Source organism: Callorhinus ursinus, unplaced genomic scaffold (assembly GCF_003265705.2).
Source record: "Callorhinus ursinus isolate GAN/ISIS: 27379988/994484 unplaced genomic scaffold, GSC_fseal_2.0 scaffold6, whole genome shotgun sequence".
Classification (NCBI taxonomy): domain Eukaryota; kingdom Metazoa; phylum Chordata; class Mammalia; order Carnivora; family Otariidae; genus Callorhinus; species Callorhinus ursinus.
In genome coordinates this window covers 61,468,227-61,488,438 of record NW_027397068.1, presented here as the reverse complement: position 1 = coordinate 61,488,438, position 20,212 = coordinate 61,468,227, and the positions used below count along the sequence as shown (strand labels likewise).

At 38.1% G+C, this 20,212-nt stretch overlaps 1 protein-coding gene across 9 annotated transcripts in view; it reads right to left on the bottom strand.

Annotated features, from left to right (window-relative positions):
- ADGB (androglobin) overlaps nt 1–20,212 on the bottom strand; it is a 166,054-nt gene that overhangs the window by 66,024 nt on the left and 79,818 nt on the right. For all 9 annotated transcript variants that reach the window (XM_073894052.1, XM_073894055.1, XM_025866291.2 and 6 more), the window contains 6 exons: nt 10,613–10,646; nt 9,544–9,727; nt 8,716–8,779; nt 5,225–5,327; nt 2,214–2,355; nt 268–382 (listed from right to left, as the gene is read on the bottom strand). In XM_073894052.1, the coding sequence (XP_073750153.1) occupies nt 268–382; nt 2,214–2,355; nt 5,225–5,327; nt 8,716–8,779; nt 9,544–9,727; nt 10,613–10,646 (642 nt within the window). The remainder of the gene's footprint in view (nt 1–267; nt 383–2,213; nt 2,356–5,224; nt 5,328–8,715; nt 8,780–9,543; nt 9,728–10,612; nt 10,647–20,212) is intronic.

The window sequence follows — 20,212 nt, the reverse complement described above, 5'->3', positions numbered from 1 at the left end:
GAGGCGAAAGCAGTTGTTGGAGAAAAATGAGAATTATTTTATTTGTATCCCTACAGAGTTTAGACTGTGTATTGTACATGCCATTGGGGAGGAATTTCTTGTAGGATATACCTAATTAACAGTTTTAAAAGGTATAAAAAATAAAATAAAATAAATGGGTAAGTTGAATAAAAGACAGGAATGTGATTTAGTTCCAAATCTTTGAAAAAAAAAAGGCACACACACACACACACACACACACAAAATCACGGTTGCTTAAGTACTTACCGGCTCAAAGTGGGGTAGCACAACATCTTCATCTCCGACGACAAAAGTCACCATGCTGCAGATGTGTATGGAATGCCCTACTGGGGAGTATGCAGTGAAGAGCAGCATATGTCTCCTAAAGACAATGGAAAACATGAGGACCCACGGGCTCCTTTGTTGCCGCTCTAACCTCTGTGAGGCGTTTGATGGCAACTTGTGCTCAAATGAAGTCAAACATTAGTGAGAGTTGAATTCTTTAACACGGATGGGATAAGGACCTCTGAATTTTCACTCCGAAAGAATCATCAGAGGTCATGGACTCCAACTGCATTAATTATTTGGGACACAAAATAGTTACACTAAATGATTAACATGCCGGAGATCTCTCCCATGCACTGCAGTCACATCACAAGAGAGGAGTCTTGGTTTTTCCCTTACAATAATAATTCACGGTGCTATAGGGCTTTTGTAGATTTCAGATTCATTTCATAGTCATTTCCTCACAAATGCATCATTTCACCTATGTTGTTTGTGTCTCTCCTACCAGGTTGGGGTATCACTGAGAGCAGGGATGCTCACTTCCCCTCATTTACTGAGCCCTTAGAGCATGTTCAAAACATTCATGCTGATAGGTGAGGTCCTGCGGGAAAACACTTGGAGATATATATATATATATATATGAAGGTTCTTTATTAATTCCCTGTTCTTGGTTGTCCTTTTTTTAAAAAATATTTTATTTATTTATTTGACAAAGAGAGAGAGAGCACAAGCATGGGGAGTGGCGGGTAGAGGCAGAGGGAGAAGCAGGCTCCCCACAGAGCAGGGGGACCCGGATGTGGGATTCAATCCCAGGACCCCAGGACCATGACCTGAGCTGAAGGCAGTCGCCTGACTAACTAAGCCACCCAAGCGCCCTGTTCTTGGTTGTCTTGATGGATGAGCACTCAGACAGAATAATGACTTCTGGGAGAATCTCTGTATGCCAAAGTTTTTAGGGTAGAAGTGAGAAATATTGAAGTTCTAAAATTTATTACTTTTTAGGAATACTGGATGCTCGCACACATTATTTTAGCATTTGTTTTTGCTGTGTAGGCTTTGCTTTTTCTATAAGAGCTGTAGCTTTTCATTGATCACATAGAATTAACATGATTGATCTTAGGAAATCCAGTAAAAATATTTATTTCATCTGAAAGAGGAGGTAATGTTTTGAATTTTATTTATCAAAATCAAGAAAACTTCAATTATGCATATTTTCTTTAAAATGAAAAATGTGGGGGCGCCTGGGCAGCTCAGTCATTAAGCATCTGCCTTCAGCTTGGGTCATGATCCCAGGATCCTGGGATCGAGCCCCGCATCGGGCTCCCTGCTCGGGGGGGAAGCCTGCTTCTCCCTCTCCCCTTGCTTGTGTTCCCTCTCTCGCTGCCTCTCTCTCTCTCTCTCTGTGTCAAAATAAATAAATAAAATCTTTAAAAATAAAATAAAATAAAATAAAATGGAAAATGTGATCTGCTTAGCCAAGTTTATCTTAATTAAAAATAAAAATATAGGTAAGATTAAAAACAAACCATAGGTTAAAAAAAAAGAAACCATGGGGGGGAAATGCTATGTTTGTCAATCTGTTTTTAAAGAAAATCATAGTTCTTGCCAAGGAATGTAAGATTTACAAGAAAACAAAAAGAATTGTTTAATAAATGAATTTTAGGAAATGTTGTTTTAAACCGTATTCTTTCTTAAGAAATTACCAGACTTTGACAATTATGAGTCTTCCAAAAGGAGATTTACTGAACAGCATTTCTTCAATTTATTTGTTCATGGAATTATCTATCTCAAGAATCTTAATGATCTGTTTCTTACAAAATCACTTTAGGAGAAAATATCCTAGATCCCATATTGTTTAATTATTTGGTAGCCAGTGGTTTTCAAGGTCAAAAAATTCTTCATATGGGAAAAATGAAGTCACTCCGTACCCAACAGGCAGGCGAACCATTGTAGCCTTAGTAGCATACGTATGAATCTTCGTAACAAGTTCCCGGGGCTTCAGAGATTTCCAAGAAACTGATTCAGCTGTAAGCAGTCCAGGCTCTACGTGAGGGCTGTCTTTTGTTAAAGCTAGGAGAGGGGAAAATGTTAAAATTTGACTGTGAGAGTTTAGCTGGCCTTCACAATATTAGTAATGATAATAATAGTACCAGGAATTAGAGATTTTCTGAAAATATTCATAAAACCCAGAGAAAATACTCTGGGTAAATAATTACTGGAAATAATACTTAAGTGAGACTTAGGTCTTCTTATCTGTCCTCTTTTCTCCACAGAATCACCCCTCGCTAAAGAAATCAGCAATGGGAGAGTTAGCAAAAGGACAAACAAGACTGTCTCATTTAATCATCTGTGACAGAAATCACCATATCCCTCCAGATGCAGTTTTAAAGGAGGAAAAACAACTCATCTGGGAAAATAAGAGATTTTCCTAAGATAGTGGCAAAGCAAGGTTGAAATATCCCATTGTTTAATCCAGGTTTTTACTCTTTTTTTTTAATTTTATTTAAGATTTTATTTATTTATTTATTTGACAGAGAGACACAGCAAGAGAGGGAACACAAGCAGGGGGAGTGGGAGAGGGAGAGGCAGGCTTCCCGTGGAGCAAGGAGCTCGATGCAGGGCTTGATCCCAGGACCCTGGATCATGACCCCAGCCGAAGGCAGCCACTTAACCAACTGAGCCACCCAGGCGCCCTAGGTTTTTACTTTTGGGATTCTTAGCTTTGACAAGGTGTAGAAATAGCAAAAAAGAACAAAAATTTAATTTTCATATTAAGTGCTCCTCTTAAAATGAATAAAGAATATCTACTATTCTTCATCAGTAGGTAAGGCCAAAACACTTTTTAAATTAAAAAAAATTTTAATTGAGACAACATTGGCACATGACATTGTATTAGTTTTAGGTGTACCATATAATGATTTGGTATTTGCATATATTGTGAAATGATTACTGTGAAAGTTTAGCTAACATGCGTTACTACACACAATTACAATTTTTTTCTTGTAATGAGAAGCTTTAAGATTTACTCTCTTAGCAATTTTCAAATACACCATATAGTGTCGTTAACTGTAGTCACTTTGGTGTACATTACATCTTCAGGAATTATCTTAGCTTATATCTTTACCCTATTTCCAAATAACACTCAAGCTGAACATAGAAGGGCAAAACATGACTTGAAACACCTCTACACACATAGATTTCAATGTTTTAGGACTTGGTGTGGCTTAGGAGTTATTAGTAGATATACTAAGCTTATACCACTAAAGTTTGGCAAATTTATTCAACAAGTATTTATTGCCCATGGCTACACTAGACATCATTCAAAACATTGGGGATAACTGGGTGAAAAATCATAGTCCCTGCCATCACAGTTGGTGGACATTTAATAGTAAGCATTCAGCAAATATTTATTGTACCTCCACAGTGCCAGGCATTGTAAATTTGAGTTATAGATAATTTGATTTTTTTGTTTAGGTTTTGCTTTTTCTCTAAGAGCCATAGCTTTTCATTGATCACATAGAATTAACATGATTTGATTTTGGGAAACCCAGTAAAAGTATTTATTTCATCTGAAATAGGAGGTAATATTTTGAATTTTATTTATCAAAATCAAGAAAACTTTTTGATTATGCATATTTTCTTTAAAATGGAAAATGTGATCTGCTTAGCCAAGTTTATCTTAATTAAAAATAAATCTACAAGTAAGATTAAAAACAAACCATAGGTAAAACTATGATTGGTAAGGGGAAAAATGCTGTTTCTTAATCTGTTCTTAAATAAAGAGATTTAACTTTAACAAAACAGGACAAAAAACTGAAGAATGATGTTTTGTGCATACATACATATGAGCAAAGGGCTGGTCTCAGAGAGAAGCAAGAACAATCCATCCATGTGAGCAGGAGGGAGGGTGATTAGAATTGTGAAGAGCTCGTTATGGGAAAGTGGGGTGGGTCATTCCTGATTTTTGTCTATCTCTCCAATGAAAATAGCAGTAAGGTCATTTACTGAAAATGCAGGAAGATGAGAGCGACTGCTAGAGAGATCTAGAGGTTTGAGATAGTCATCCATTAGGACAAGAGTGGAGAATGCATGAACCAGAGAAACATTGGCAGCGCTTAGGGGCCATTGTGAAATCTGTGGCCCTCAGTTGAACATGGGGCTAGCTGATAGGATTATTTTTTCTCCAGTCACACTCAGCTGCTCTGATGCACACAGGTGAGATGCAGAGTTCATCTGTCAAATTGAACCAATACCTGGGTTTTGCCAGGACAGTAAGCTGAGAGAGTAAGAAGAATAATCACACTGAGGTATGTCTGAGGCTACCGTTACAATGGCGGGCCATGGAAACTGGGGGATGAGAAAAATAAGGACATGAAGAGAGGAAGGACAGAGGAAAGTAGGAGGGTCAATGGACGGTGGTCCCAGAGTCAAAGGATTATAGGAGCAGGGGGTTCAGGGAGAGTGAACTGGAGAGTCAGAGCATGTAGTCAGAGTGTGAAACGGAGATGTTTGAGATGATACAGTTATTGGCAGGTAAGTTCTAAAATATAATTATGAAAACAAAACAAAGATCAAGGTGGGATGGAGGAAAAGGTCTTCAGAATTGTCAAATCAAAGAAAGAGTGCATGTTTTTCAATAGATCTTAAAAGACTCAAGAACGATGACACGTAGAGGTGGAAAGGAAAACGGCGTGAGTAGGCATGCCAAAGAGGAGAGCATAGGTCTGAGACGAGGAGAGGTGCAGGTGGCAAGAGTGAACACAACCCATGATGTCTGAGCAGGAAGAGCATCCCAGAAGGTGGTGTAAGGAGGACTCTCTTAGAGACTCTGGAGAGGAAATAAGTTCCTTCATCCAGAGCTTAAAAATCTTGTATTTCCCCTGGACCGAATGAAAGTAAACTGGGCTTTAAGACTATACTTTTCTTAAAGCTCTCTTACCTCCAGATTCTCCCCATCGTACCAATGCAGAAAAGCAAACCAGTAGTTCAATAGGTTTTAGACTATCCACAAATAGATAGTAGGACGCACGTTCATCTGAGAACTGCAAGAAATAATATAAATCATTGAATTTAATATTAGTCTATTAATGCTGTATTTGCCACTTGTGATAATCATACAATACCTAACATTTGTGGAGAAGCTACTATGCTCTAGACACCATGATAAATACTTTACAGCCCTAATGATATGAAGAAAATCACACTGGGTAAATGCTGGCAATAGTCTATGGAAGCTGGGTCTATAGGACCTGTGTGAGATTGGCTGCCCTATCAGAGAGAGTCAAAACTCTTCTCCATGAGCAAAGAAAAGGGAAATGCTTGCTCCAGAAATAACAAGTGGAGGAAACTGGACTTGAGGCTGAGCAGTACTCAGAGAATTTGGGTCCCTGATAATAGACAGGCCACAGAGTAACTTTAGCAGAGAATGGAAATGTCTAATATTAACGTATTTTACATGGTGCTATGTGATATAAACACTTTCTTTCTTTTTTTACAAGATCTTCAGAAATACAGCCATTGCACACTAATGCACCAGACTGGATTTTTGTTTTGAAGTTGCAAGAGAGTACTGAGTAAAACAGGACAGCCACGTAAGGGTTACATGAACATGAACTCAGTCCATCCTATATGGGTAAATAATCCATAATCATGGATGAATAAACTGAAACACAAAGAGAATAAGTAATTTGCCAAAGGTCACAGAGCTTGCAAGTGGCAAAGCTGAGAGTCAAGAGTAGGTATATCTATTTACCCACCCCAGGGCTGGTCTTTGAGACTATTGTACTTTTATTGCCTTTCCACTGCTTGGTGAATTTTGACTGATGGCATATGGTAAATGTGTTAAATTAATGTCATTTCTATTATACATTAAAAGCTTTCATATTATTTTATAATGATATTTAAATAAATAATTAAAATATGAAAGAAAAATCTCTAGTCATATTATGAAAAAAGCAACCTTGTTATTTAATCAAGTATGACAAAATTGCTGGAAATGCTCGATACAACATAACCATGTTTTAAATGATTGCTTCCCTTGATATTTTTCAATAGTAGGCATTAGCCATTTATCTTCGTTGTTTCTTTTTGGCTGCCACATGTTGGTTATAAAGACAGTTGTTTCAAGTATTCACTCTCTAAAATTATGAAGGAAGCTTGGTTTTGTCAGCCTAGTGTACATGCTGGAGGAGGAGTTTCTGCGCAGAGCTCATTTGCTGCCATTTTTGAGAGTCTGAGAATTTAGGGACAGTGTGGCCCTAGAGGTCACATGGAGGTACTCTGCTCTGGTGCCTGCACAGGGCACCTTTGGGAGCCCCCTGCCCCACCCACACACTGAGCACCAATGGAACATCTATGGAATGTGCTGGAAGAGGCCTCAGGCTCAGCTGGCGGTCTCTAGCCACTAACATCAGGAATGCCTGGCCTCAGACCACAACCAGTCCTTCCTTTTAGGCCATCCCAGACGCTGTTAAGTTTGGATTCCAGTGCCCTCTAAGAAAAAATTATTGTTTTCTCATACCACTGATGTTAAAAAAAAAAATTCGGGGGAAGGAAGGGACTCAGAAGGATTGTTATTTTATTTTGCCAAGCTGAGACTTGAAAAGGAAAAAAAAATCTATATTTACATCAGTTTGTAAAAATAGGATCAGAATAAAGAACAGTTGGACATTGTGCTACACACATGCACACGTGTATTAGGACGGTGGTATATAACAAACTCATAACCAAACTGCCTTTAGTAACAATGACAGCCAACACTGATTACCCCTTGCTAATGACAGGCATTCTTCTAAGTGTTTTACATACATTCTCTCCATTATTTCCCAACTCTATCTATAGGGCTCTTACCACAAGCACTTTATAGATGAGAAAACCGAAAACTGAGCTTAGGAAGGTCCCACCCCGAATGAAACAGGGATTCAAAACCAGGGAGACTGGCTCCGAGCCACCAACCTGGCAAACCTAGTGAGAGGGGCGAACCAGTGACAAAGGCACAGGCTCCACATCAGGCACAATTCTCAGGATGCTTGTGCCACTTTCCAAGGCGGTGGTCTTGGGCAATTTACTCAGCCTTGACCTGCCTCAATTTCCTTACCTGAAAAATGCTGATCATAATAGTCCTTTCATAGGATTTGCTGTGCAGACTTAATACAATAAAGAACCTAGTGCGGGGCCGCCAACAGAGTAAGCACCTATAAATGCCTTCATCTTATTATTGCCAACAGTCTGAATATGGACATATGCTGCAGTGACCTGTAAATGGTATGTTATTCTCACAGCATACTCTGGGTTCAGTTATTCCTGCTTAGCAGTGTTGTTATCTTCATAAAGCCAAAGCATTCCTCTGGGTGTTTTTATAGATAAACTCCAGAGTTAGGTTGACGATTTCTCCCTGCTACCTTCCCCCCAGGCCCTACTACAGATCTGATCCTTACTTTCAGAGCAGACATCCAGCTATAGAGCACCTCTTGAAAAATGCTCAAAAGGTTTTCTCTGCCTGCATTTTCATCGAATACAAGTGCAACGAGAAAAGTCATCTCCAATACTTCTTTCTTCCCCTACCTCTGCACAGGCCTTATAGAGATGTGACTTTATCATCAGGGGCTTGAATGGCCCCCTACAAGCAACATAAGAGTTTCAGTACAATCCAGCTTCCTAGAGTATGTTTCATAGTCTTCCCCAAAATGCCACACAATTTGTGAGATTTGTTAATTGATTCAGTCAATAATTTTTTATTGAATTTGTGCCTCATGCCAGGACCAGTGTTGTAATAGTACACAAAAGGACAGAGTCCTTCTTAAGATGTTGACATCAAGCAGGTGGGTGGGGGGAGGGGCATGAGAAGTAATCAGGCCTTTGGGACCGAGGAGGGTAAGTACAGGTCACACAGAATGCATGGAGTCAAGGTACTTGACCTAGACTCTGTCGCCAGGAAAGGAGGTCTCACAGGTTCAAGGACATTGATGCTGTTCTGAAAGACTTCTAGCATTAGCCAGATGAAAGCAATAAAGATGAAGGGGAATAGACTCCACGTAGAGGGAAGAACATGGACAAAAACAGCAGAAATTGTAGTAGAAATGTGCTGTTGTTTTAGGAATAGCATGCAATTCAATAGACTAATTGAAATCAAATATAGTGACTTTATTTGTGCTTCAGTTATTCATAAATCAAATATTTTTAACATGAATTTACATAATAATGCAGCTCAGGATTGAACATAATCAGTTAAATCATACTTGGAGATACGAGGTAGCAGAATTTTACTTATTGTCTGGATAAGAGATCAGTAGACGACTCTAGGAATTGATTTTGTTAATATAATTATAAATTTAGAAATGCTTGATAGATTTGAAGGTGTTTTTCACTAGCATGATTTAATCAAAAATTTACATAAAACAAAGAAAAGAGAAGAGATCATAATATATTTACCTTGAATTCTGTTTTTTGAAAGTTAAGGCAATATGAGTTTGGCTTGTGAAAAATATATATGTTCCTGAAAAACATTATTTATAACGGGTTACTGTCATCATTCACAATGGACTAGTACTACATGCTTAGTTTCATAGAATCAAATAATTATAGGCAAAACAAGGTAAAGAGAGATGAAAATTTAAAAATATATATATAATAACAACCCTGGCAACAATGGTTGCCAGGGACTGAGGGTGAGAGAAATAGGAAGAGGTTGGTAAATGGATACAAACGTTCAGTTACAAGATGAATAAGGTCTGAGGATCTAATGTATAACATTAATAATACCAGTTTATATCACTGAAATTTGCTAGGAGAGTAGAACTTAAATGTCCCACCCCCCCTCCCCCCCAAATTGGCAAATGTGTGAGGTGTTGGATGTGTTAACGCAATGGGGAGAATCTTTCACAATGTATATCTATTCATCACCATGTGCATTTTAAATATCTTACAATTTTATCAATTATATGTCAATAAAGCTTAAGAAAAATAATAACTGCATTGAATTAGTTGTCCTAAAGAGACAAAAATGATCCCTCAGTAAATAAACTATCTTTATCTTCATCAACAAATAAGTCTCTGAGGATGAGCTGAAACTGACCTGAGATCTGTTTGAATATTATTATTCTATGTGGGCAATCAACTCACCTATTTTTCTTTCTAACATTTTTCCTGGATATTATATCAACATCAGACTAATATTGGTTTAACTCTTTTGAATGATAGCTAAAAATCAATGGCTTATATATCCACTATATTTAATACCCACAAAAAATTTATACTTACTGAAAACATACACAGAAGTCTTCAAAATCCAACCATATTTCTTTAGAAACACTATTATTTATTGTTGCAAACTCCTCCTGTGATTTATCCTGTGTGGCTGTTGTCTGGCTGACCAAATCTCTTTCCAAACTAAATCCTTCACCTTGATGGGCTGTGTCATTCAGTCCAAGGTCTATCAGTTCGTCTGTGTGTAGCAGAAGACAAACATGTCAATTGCACCTACATTGTCAAATATTAAGTTATTGAGATATGGAAAATTATAGAGGGCAATTTACATATTGAAGTCTACTTTTGAAAAAACATTTCCTGAGGCAATCATTTACATGCAAGCCTCAAATATGGGGAAGCCCATGCAGAGACACATTTTCATACACTCTGGAGAATGTAATCCTAACTTAAACAAATAGCAGAGTGTTTAAAACTTTTGAAATCACTTTCATAAATTTGTGTGCCATTCTTCACAGATCATTAAGATACAGCAGAAATTAGCTAGTTTAGGTACTTAACCTCAGCTACAGGCAGACATGTTCGTCTAAGAGGGGAGGGTATAGTTCATGCACCAGAAGAAAGGAGAACCCGGGAGAGCTATTGCAATAAATACATTTCAGAAGCCATTTAAATGCTCCCACATAGTAGGCGATTCTGTACCTTACTTTATGTTGATCAAGTAATGTCATACAGTTCTTATAGACTTCTTGAGTCAAAATTCTACATATATACATGCCACATAATGCTTTTTTGGATTTCAGGATTGGCCAAGTCTATATTTAGGAACTGAGGAATTGATGATGGTTTCCTTGCTTTGATCATCACACGCACGTATTAAAACGCATGAACTGTACTCTTGGGCCTTTAATCAGATCATCTTTTATTTTGACTTTAAGCATGAATTTAACAAGGGAGATTATCTGATTTTTCTAGCTCAGAGTAGATTAGACTTAACACATCAGAGGAGACAAAGGAGACAGACCGCCAAGAGCCAGGAGAAGGGACAGCTAAGAGCTGTCAAGAAGCAGAGATCCCTTGTGCTTTGATGTTTGTGAAAGTCATGAGAAGATTATTAATTTACCTTTTCCAAGTATAACTTGTGAAATAATATTACCCTGTGAAGTGAAAGGAACACATTAAGAAACCATTTATAAATTCAGCAAAACATGTTAGCTATTTAAAGCACCAATGCTTTTAAAAGAGTTAATACTGTCTTTTAATCATTGAAGAAATAGATTTCTGCCAATAGTTACTAAAACATGGTAAAGCAGAAACTTGGTTTTTAACCTTAAAGTTCAAAGATATGAATTTAATTCAATAGTAGGCTGAGGGTTTAAGTTTGCGACATTAAAACCCAGAATATGAGAGTTTATTAAATTATTGAGTCTTAAAATTTAAATTAAAACAATAATATCCTCAAGTAGTTATTTGGCTTGGTATGAAGCACCTGACATTATTACAGATTGAATATAATGAGATGAGATTATAATTAGCAGTTAACATACAGAACCTAGAAAGGTGGGTTTCAAATTATAAAAAATTGTTTTTCCAAATTTTAACAGGGAAATGAAGGTGACTTCATTTGTGCAATTCTGTTTTCTCTGTGACACAGTTAAAATATGTATAAAAGGTAAAATGGTACAAACTCATACAGACACATGATGGATGATGGCAACAATATTTTGGATGATGTAAAGGGATGCAGGTGATAACAGAGCAGTGCTACCTGAGACGCTAGTGAGAAGCAAGCCCATCCATGCCTTAGGGCCCCAGAAATGATTAACAGGCATCTGAGGAGAGAATGTTATACGGCCTCATATCAAAATACAGGAATGGGTCTATTTAAGGAACAGACAAATCCCCATTTTGCTGTAATCCTTTCTGATTTAACATCTAGCCTTCTGCCTAAACAGGACACTGGAAATTGCTTCATATGGAGAAATTAAACGAGCAATCTCCAGATCTGGGTTCACAGGTACCGTGGGAAACAGGAGAAGCTGCCTCTACAGAGAGGAGAAGAATTAAGTGAAAGTCCACATGCTGAACTTTTGAGACTCTCAGCTCCTCTGTACTGCTTGGCTGCAATAACACTGATGGATAAGTGTCTACTAACCCCTGGGACCCATTTCACCCTAGGAGGGAAATTAGAGGACTCTTAACTGGAGAAACTGACCAAGGCCAGGGAAAAACCTCTAAGGAATCTACATTTGGAGCTAATCCCACCCCCAAATGAAGCTCATTTATCCCCAATTACCCTAAATTAATTATCCTACCAGCTGATAAGCTCTAGCCATTCTATAAAGCCACTTCCGATCAGCAGCTAATTAATGTCATGAATTCCTTAAATATATATATATGTGCAACAAAGTATCACCAGACAATTGAGGAAGGAGACTTAAAGAAACTAAAGGGTGTGGATGGGGAGATTAATAGAAAACAAAAACAATTATATAGGGATACATTTTTTAAATTGGTAATATCAGAAAGATATTCTCTAATATCCATCTATCAAATAAGAAACTTCTACAAAAATACAATCAAGAATGGGAGCTCTTAGAAACTAAAAATAGGAACATGAACAGAAAGTTTGGATGACAAGGTTGACACAAAGACAAAGAGATTAGAGCTATACATCTTTTAGAAGAAAACATAGGGGGGAAAGCTTCATGACATTGAATTTGACTGATTTCTTGGATATGACACTAAACAATAGCAATAACAAATGTAAAAATAGATAAACTGGACTACATCAAAATAAAAAAATCCTGTGCATCAAAGGACACAATCAATACCATGAAGATACAACCTGTGGAATGGGAGAAAATATCTGCAAATCATGTATCTGATAAAAGGGTAGCATCAACAATATATAAAGAACTTATACAAAGAACAACAAAAACCAAATAAACATTTGGTTTATTTAAATTTATAAAATTTAAAATAATTTAAAAATGGGCAAAGGACTTAGATATTTATCCAAAGAAGATATATAAGTGACAAAAAAGCATATGAAAAGATGCTCAACATCACTAATCATTAGGGAAATGCAGATCAAAAGTATAGTGAGATACAACCTCACATCTGTTGTGATGGCTACTATTATAAAAAAATAAAAACAGGAGTGCATGTTGGTGAGGACGTGGAGAAATTGGAAGTCTTGTGCACTCAGAGTGAGAATATAAAGTGAAAAACAGTATGGTAGATCCTGAAAAATTAAAGTAGACTTACCATGTGATCCAACAATTCCACATCTGGATATAAACCCAACAAAATTGAAGGCAGTGTCTCAAAGAGATATTTTTACACCCATGGTCATAGCAGAATTATTCACCAAGTGTCCATTGATGGATGAATGAATAAACAAAATGGTAAATATCGATAGATGATTGATTAATAGGTAAATAGATAATAGATAGATAGATAGATAGATAGGTAGATGGATGTGGGAATTTCTTTCCTTTATTGCCTCCACAGTAATAATCCTTATATAGCTAGAATATAGATTCAACAAAGACTTCTGAAGTAAACAAATCTGGAAGACAGAGGAAAGTGGAGGTTTGCCATGGTGAGTGAGGACAGCAGTGCTAAATACTCATCTTCCACAACAAGGGGTAATATCTAAATTGATAGATCAAGAAATAACCGAATCCCAGCATTCAATAAATATGTAACTGTGTCTACCATATGCTAGGCATTTTCACCAGTGCTGAGAGAAAAACAGTGTACATGCCTACTGTTTAGAAATGTAGAGATACAAACCAGAAGAAACACAAATAAAAGTGATTGACTCTGGGGAGGGAGACTAAGGGAATAAGGAAGAATAAGACAGATTGACTATTGGGGGAGGAGCAAGATGGCGGAGGAGTAGGAGATCTAAATTTCATCTGGTCCCAGGAATTCAGCTGGATAGGGATCAAACCATTCTGAACACCTACAAACTCAACAAGAGAACAAAAACAAGAATAGCAGCAACTCTCTGAACAGACATCGACCACTTTCTGGAAGGTAGGACGTGCAGAGAAGTGAATCAGAGGCGATATTCGGGAGGATAGACAGTGGAGGAGGGGGCCTCCCTTGGCCGCTTCTGGCAAGTGCTAGAGCCGCGGAGCACAAAATTGGAACTTTTAGAAGTCGGCTCCGCTGAGGGACGTCGCTCCGGTGGCTAAGCAGGGGGTGGAAACCTCATGGGACAGTGTGGTCTCAGGACCCTCAGGGTCACAGGAAGACCGGGGGTGCCTGAGTGCAGCAGAGCTCCCAGGTATCGAGCGGGGAAGCCAGCTGCAGAGACAGAGCCGAGGCGTGGGCTCTCAGCTTGGAGTGGCCATAAACCATGATCCGCGGCACAGTCGGGCCACTGCCCCTCCAGCAGGGACCCAACAAGCGGCAGATCCGGGGATCCTTCCTCCCCTGGGAGGAGCGGCGCGGGAGCACACCGCAGGGATCTGCTGAGTTTGGAGACTCCACACCAAGTCGGGTGACAGAGATAGAAATGCTCAGTCACAGGCCTGGTGAGCACAGAGTGTGGCCAGAGACCGGGGAGTTGGGAGTGACTGACTGCTTTTCTCTGAGGGTGCACTGAGGAGCGGAGCCCCGAGTTCTCGGATCCTCCGGGGTGGAGATTGGGAGGCTGCCATTTCACTCTCGTCCTCCAAAGCTGTACGGAAAGCTTGCAGGGAACAAAAGCTCCCGAGAGCAAACCCCAGCAGATTACTTAGCCCACCCCTGGCAAGGGCGAGACAATTCCCCCTCCAGCAAAGACATTTGGGAACCACGGCAACAGGCCCCATCCCCAGAAGATAAGCAAGCACAGCCCGCCAAGACCAAGTTTACCAATCAATAAGAACGACAGAACTCCAGCGCTAGGGGAATACTGCACATAGAATTCATGGCTGATTCTTTAGTCTTTCAAAGTTAATTTTTTTTAGCTTTGTTTTTCTTGTTTTTTTTCTTGAATTTTTCTTTTTCCCTTTTTCAACCAACATCTTATCAATCCCTTTTTTAAAAAATCTTTTTTATTTTTCATTTTTAGAGTCATAGTCTATCCCTTCATAGTAGTTAACCTTATTTTTGGTATATATATATATATATATATATATATATATATATATATATATATATTTTTTTTCTTTAAAATTTTGGGATACAGTGTCTTCTAACAGATCAAAATATACCCTAAATCTCTAGTGTATGGCTTTGTTCTAGTCTCCTGCCTGATCACATTCTTTCCCTTTTTTTTTTTACATCCTCTTCTTTCTTTTTTCAACCAACTTCTTATCAATTCCTTTTATAAAATTTTTTGTAATTTTCATCTTTACAGTCATATTCCATTGCTTCATCATATTAACCCTTATATTTGTACATATATAAGTTTTTCTTTCCTTAAAATTTTGGGAGGCACTTTCTTCTAACAGACCAAAATATGCCCAAAATCTAGTGTGTGGCACTGATCTATGCACCCGCCTGATCATATTTGATCATATTCTGGTTTTTTGTTTGTTTGTTTTTATCTTTTTCTTTTTCTTTTTTTTCTTTTTTCTTTCTTTCCTTTTCTTTTCCCCCAGTTTCAGGTCTCTTCTGATTTGTTTAGAGTATTTTTTTCTGGGGACATTGTTACCCCCATTAGCATTTTGTTCTCTCATTCATCTATTCTCCTCTGGACAAAATGACAAGATGGAAAAAAATCACCTCAAAAAAAGAACAAGAGGCAGTACCGACTGCCAGGGACCTAATCAATACAGACATTAGTAAGATGTCAGAACTAGAGTTCAGAATGATGATTTTAAACATACTAGCTGGGCTTGAAAAAAGCATGGAAGATATTAGAGAAACCCTTTCTGGAGAACTAAAAGAACAAAAATCTAACCAAGTTGAAATCAAAAAGGCTATTAATGAGGTCCAATAAAAAATGGAGGTTGTAACTGCTAGGATAAATGAGGTAGAAGAGCGAATTAGTGATATAGAAGACCAAATGATGGAAAATAAAGAAGCTGAGAAAAAGAGAGCTAAACAACTACTGGATCACAAGGGCAGAATTCGAGAGATAAGTGATACCATAAGACAAAACAATACTAGAAGAATTGGGATCCCAGAAGAAGAAAGAGAGAGAGGGGCAGAAGATATATTGGAGCAAATTATAGCAGAGAACTTTCCTAATTTGGGGAAGGAAACAGGCATCAAAATCCAGGAGGCACAGAGAAACCCCCTCAAAATCAATAAAAATAGGTCAACACCCCAACATCTAATAGTAAAACTTACAAGTCTCAGAGACAAAGAGAAAATCCTGAAAGCAGCTTGGGATAAGAGATCCATAACCTACAATGACAGAAACATTAGATTGGCGACAGACCTATCCACAGAGACGTGGCAGGCCAGAAAGGACTGGCATGATATATTCAGAGCACAAAATGAGAAAAATATGCAGCCGAGAATACTATATCCAGCTAGACTGTTATTGAAAATAGAAGGAGAGATAAAAACCTTCCAGGACAAACAAAAACTAAAGGAATTTGCAAACATGAAACCAGCCCTACAAGAAATATTGAAAGGGGTCCTCTAAGCAAAGAGAGAGCCTAACAGTAACATAGACCAGAAAGGAACAGAGACAATATATTTAACAGTCACCTTGCAGGCAATACAATGGCACTAAATTCCTATCTTTCAATAGTTACCCTGAATGTAAATGGGCTAAATGCCCCAATCAAAAGATAAGGCTATCAGATTGGATAAAATAATAAGACCCATCAATATGCTATCTGCAAGAGACCCATTTTAGACCTAAAGACACCCCCAGACTGAAAGTGAGAGGGTGGCAAATGGTTTACCATGCTAATGGACACCAAAAGAAAGCTGGGGTGGCAATCCTTATATCAGACAAATTAGATTTTAAACCAAAGACTACAATAAGAGATGAGGAACGACACTATCTCACACTTAAAGGGTCTATCCAACAAGAAGATCTAACAATTGTAAATATCTATGCCCCTAACATGGGAGCAGCCAATTATATAAGCCAATTAATAACAAAAGCAAACACATCGACAACAATACAATAACAGTGGGGGACTTTAACACCCCCCTGACTGAAATGGACAGATCATCTAAGCAAAAGATCAACAGGGAAATAAAGACTTTAAATGACACACTGGACCAAATGGACTTCACAGATATATTCATAACATTCCATCCCAAAGCAACAGAATACACATTCTTCTTTAGTGCCCATGGAACATTCTCCAGAACAGATCATATCCTAGGTCACAAATCAGGTCTCAACTGGTACCAAAAGATTGGGATTAATCCCTGCATATTTTCAGACCACAATGCTTTGAAACTAGAACTCAAACACAAGAGGAAAGTCGGAAAGAACGCAAATACATGGAGGCCAAAGAGCATCCTACTAAAGAATGAATGGGTCAACCAGGAAATTAAAGAAGAATTAAAAAATTCATGGAAACCAATGAAAATGAAAACACAACTGTTCAAAATCTTTGGGATACAGCAAAGGCAGTCCTAAGAGGAAAGTATATAGCAATACAAGCCTTTCTCAAGAAACAAGAAAGGTCTCAAATACACAACCTAACCCTACACCTAAAGGAGCTGGAGAAAGAACAGCAAATAAAGCCCACACCCAGCAGGAGAAGAGAAATAATAAAGATCAGTGCAGAAATCAATGAAATAGAAACCAAAAGAACAGTAGAACAGATCAACAAAACTAGGCGCTGGTTCTTTGAAAGATTTAACAAGATTGATAAACCCCTGGCCAGACTTATCAAAAAGAAAAGAGAAATGACCCTAATAAATAAAATCGTGAATGAAAGAGAAGAGACCACAACCAACACCAAAGAAATACAAACAATTATAAGAACGTATTATGAGCAACTATATGCCAGCAAATTAGATAATCTGGAAGAAATGGATGCATTCGTAGAGATGTATCAACGACCAAAACTGAACCAGGAAGAAATAGAAAACCTGAGCAGACCTATAACCACTAAGAAAATTGAAGAAATCATCAAAAATCTCCCAACAAACAAAAGCCCAGAGCCATATGGCTTCCCACGGGAATTCTACCAAACATTTAAAGAAGAGTTAATACCTATTCTGAAACTGTTCCAGAAAATAGAAATGGAAGGAAAATTTCCAAACTCGTTTTATGAGGCCACCATTACCTTGATCCCCAAACCAGACAAAGACCCCATCAAAAAGGAGAATTACAGACCAATATCCTTCATGAACATGGATGCAAAAATTCTCACCAAAATACTAGCCAATAGGATCTAACAGTACATTAAAAGGATTATTCACAACAACCAAGTGGGATTTATTCCTGGGCTGCAAGTTTGGTTCAACATCCACAAATCAATCAATGTGATACAATACATTAATAAAAGAAAGAACAAGAACCATATGATCCTCTCAATGGATGCAGAAAAATCATCTGACAAAGTACAGCATCCTTTCTTGATTAAAACTCTTCACAGTGTAGGAATAGAGGGTACATACCTCCATATCATAAAAGCCATCTATGAAAAACCTACAGCAAATATCATTCTCAATGGGGAAAACCTGAGAGCTTTCCCCCTAAGTTCAGGAATATGGCAGGAATGTCCACTATCACCACTGCTATTCAACATAGTACTAGAAGTCCTAGCCACAGCAATCAGACAACAAAAAGAAATCAAAGGCATCCAAATTGACAAAGAAGTCAAACTCTCACTCTTGCAGATGATATGATACTTTATGTGGAAAACCCAAAAGACTCCACCCCAAAACTGCTAGAACTCATAGAGGAATTCAGTAAAGTGGCAGGATATAAAATCAAGGCACAGAAATCATAGGCATTTCTGTACACCAACAACAAGACAGAAGAAAGAGAAATTAAGGACTCAATCCCATTTACAATTGCACCCAAAACCATAAGATACCTAGGAATAAATCTAACCAAAAAGGCAAAGAATCTGTACTCAGAAAACTATAAAATACTCATGAAAGAAATTGAGGAAGACACAAAGAAATGGAAAAACGTTCCATGCTCATGGATTGGAAGAACAAATATTGTGAAGATGTCAATGCTACCTAGAGCAATCTACACATTCAATGCAATCCCTACCAAAATACCATCCACTTTTTTCAAAGAAATGGAACAAATAATCCTAAAATTTGTATGGAACCAGAAAAGACCCCGAATAGCCAGAGGAATGTCAAAAAAGAAAAGCAAAGCTGGTGGCATCACAATTCCGGACTTCAAGCTCTATTACAAAGCTGTCATCATCAAGACAGTATGGTACTGGCACAACAACAGACACATAGATCAATGGAACAGAATAGAGAGCCCAGAAATGGACCCTCAACTCTATGGTCAACTAATCTTCGACAAAGCAGGAAAGGATGTCCAATGGAAAAAAACACAGTCTCTTCAACAAATGGTGTTGGGAAAATTGGACAGCCACATGCAGAAGAATGAAACTGGACCATTTCTTTATACCACACACAAAAGTAGACTCAAAATCGTTGAAAGACCTAAATGTGAGGCAGGAGTCCATCAAAATCCTAAAGGAGAACACAGGCAGCAACCTCTTTGACCTCAGCCGCAGCAACTTCTTCCTAGAAACATCACCAAAGGCAAGTAAGCAAGGGCAAAAATGAACTATTGGGACTTCATCAAGATAAAAAGCTTTTGCACAGAAAAAGAAACAGTCAACAAAAACACTTTACTGAATTCCTGTATGAGTTCTAGCAGAATGGGAGAAGATATTTGCAAATGACATATCAGATAAAGGGCTTGTATCCAAAATCTATAAAGAACTTCTTAAACTCAACACCCAAACAAATGATCCAATCAAGAAATGGGCAGAAGAAATGAACAGACATTTTTCCAAAGAAGACATCCAAATGGCCAACAGACACATGAAAAAGTGCTCAACATCGCTTGGCATCAGGGAAATCCAAATCAAAGCCTCAATGAGATACCACCTCACACCAGTTTGAATGGCTAAAATTAACAAGTCAGGAAACGACAGATGTTGGCGGGGATGTGGAGAAAGGGGAACCTTCCTACACTGTTGGTGGGAATGCAAGTTGGTGCAGCCACTCGGGAAAACAGTATGGAGGTTCCTCAAACAGTTGAAAATAGAGCTATCATACGACCCAGCAATTGCACTACTGGGTATTTACCACAAAGATACAAATGTAGGGATCCAAAGGGGTATGTGCACCCCAATGTTTATAGCAGCAATGTCCACAATAGCCAAACTATGGAAAGAGCCAAGATGTCCATCGACAGATGAATGAATAAAGAAGATGTGGCACACACACACACACACACACACAGGAATATTATGCAGCCATCAAAAGGAATAAAATCTTGCCATTTGCAATGATGTGGATGGAACAGAGGGTATTATGCTGAGCAAAATAAGTCAATCAGAGAAAGACATGTATCATATGCCCTTACTGATATGAGGAATTCTTACTCTCAGGAAACAAACTGAGGGTTGCTGGAGTGGTGGGGGTGGGACAGATGGGGTGGCTGGGTGATAGACATTGGGGAGGGTATGTGCTATGGTGAGTGCTGTGAATTGTGTAAGACTGTTGAATCACAGACCTGTACCTCTGAAACAACACATTATATGTTAAAAAAAAAAAAAAAAGAAGAAGAAAAAGATAGCAGGAAGGGAAGAAT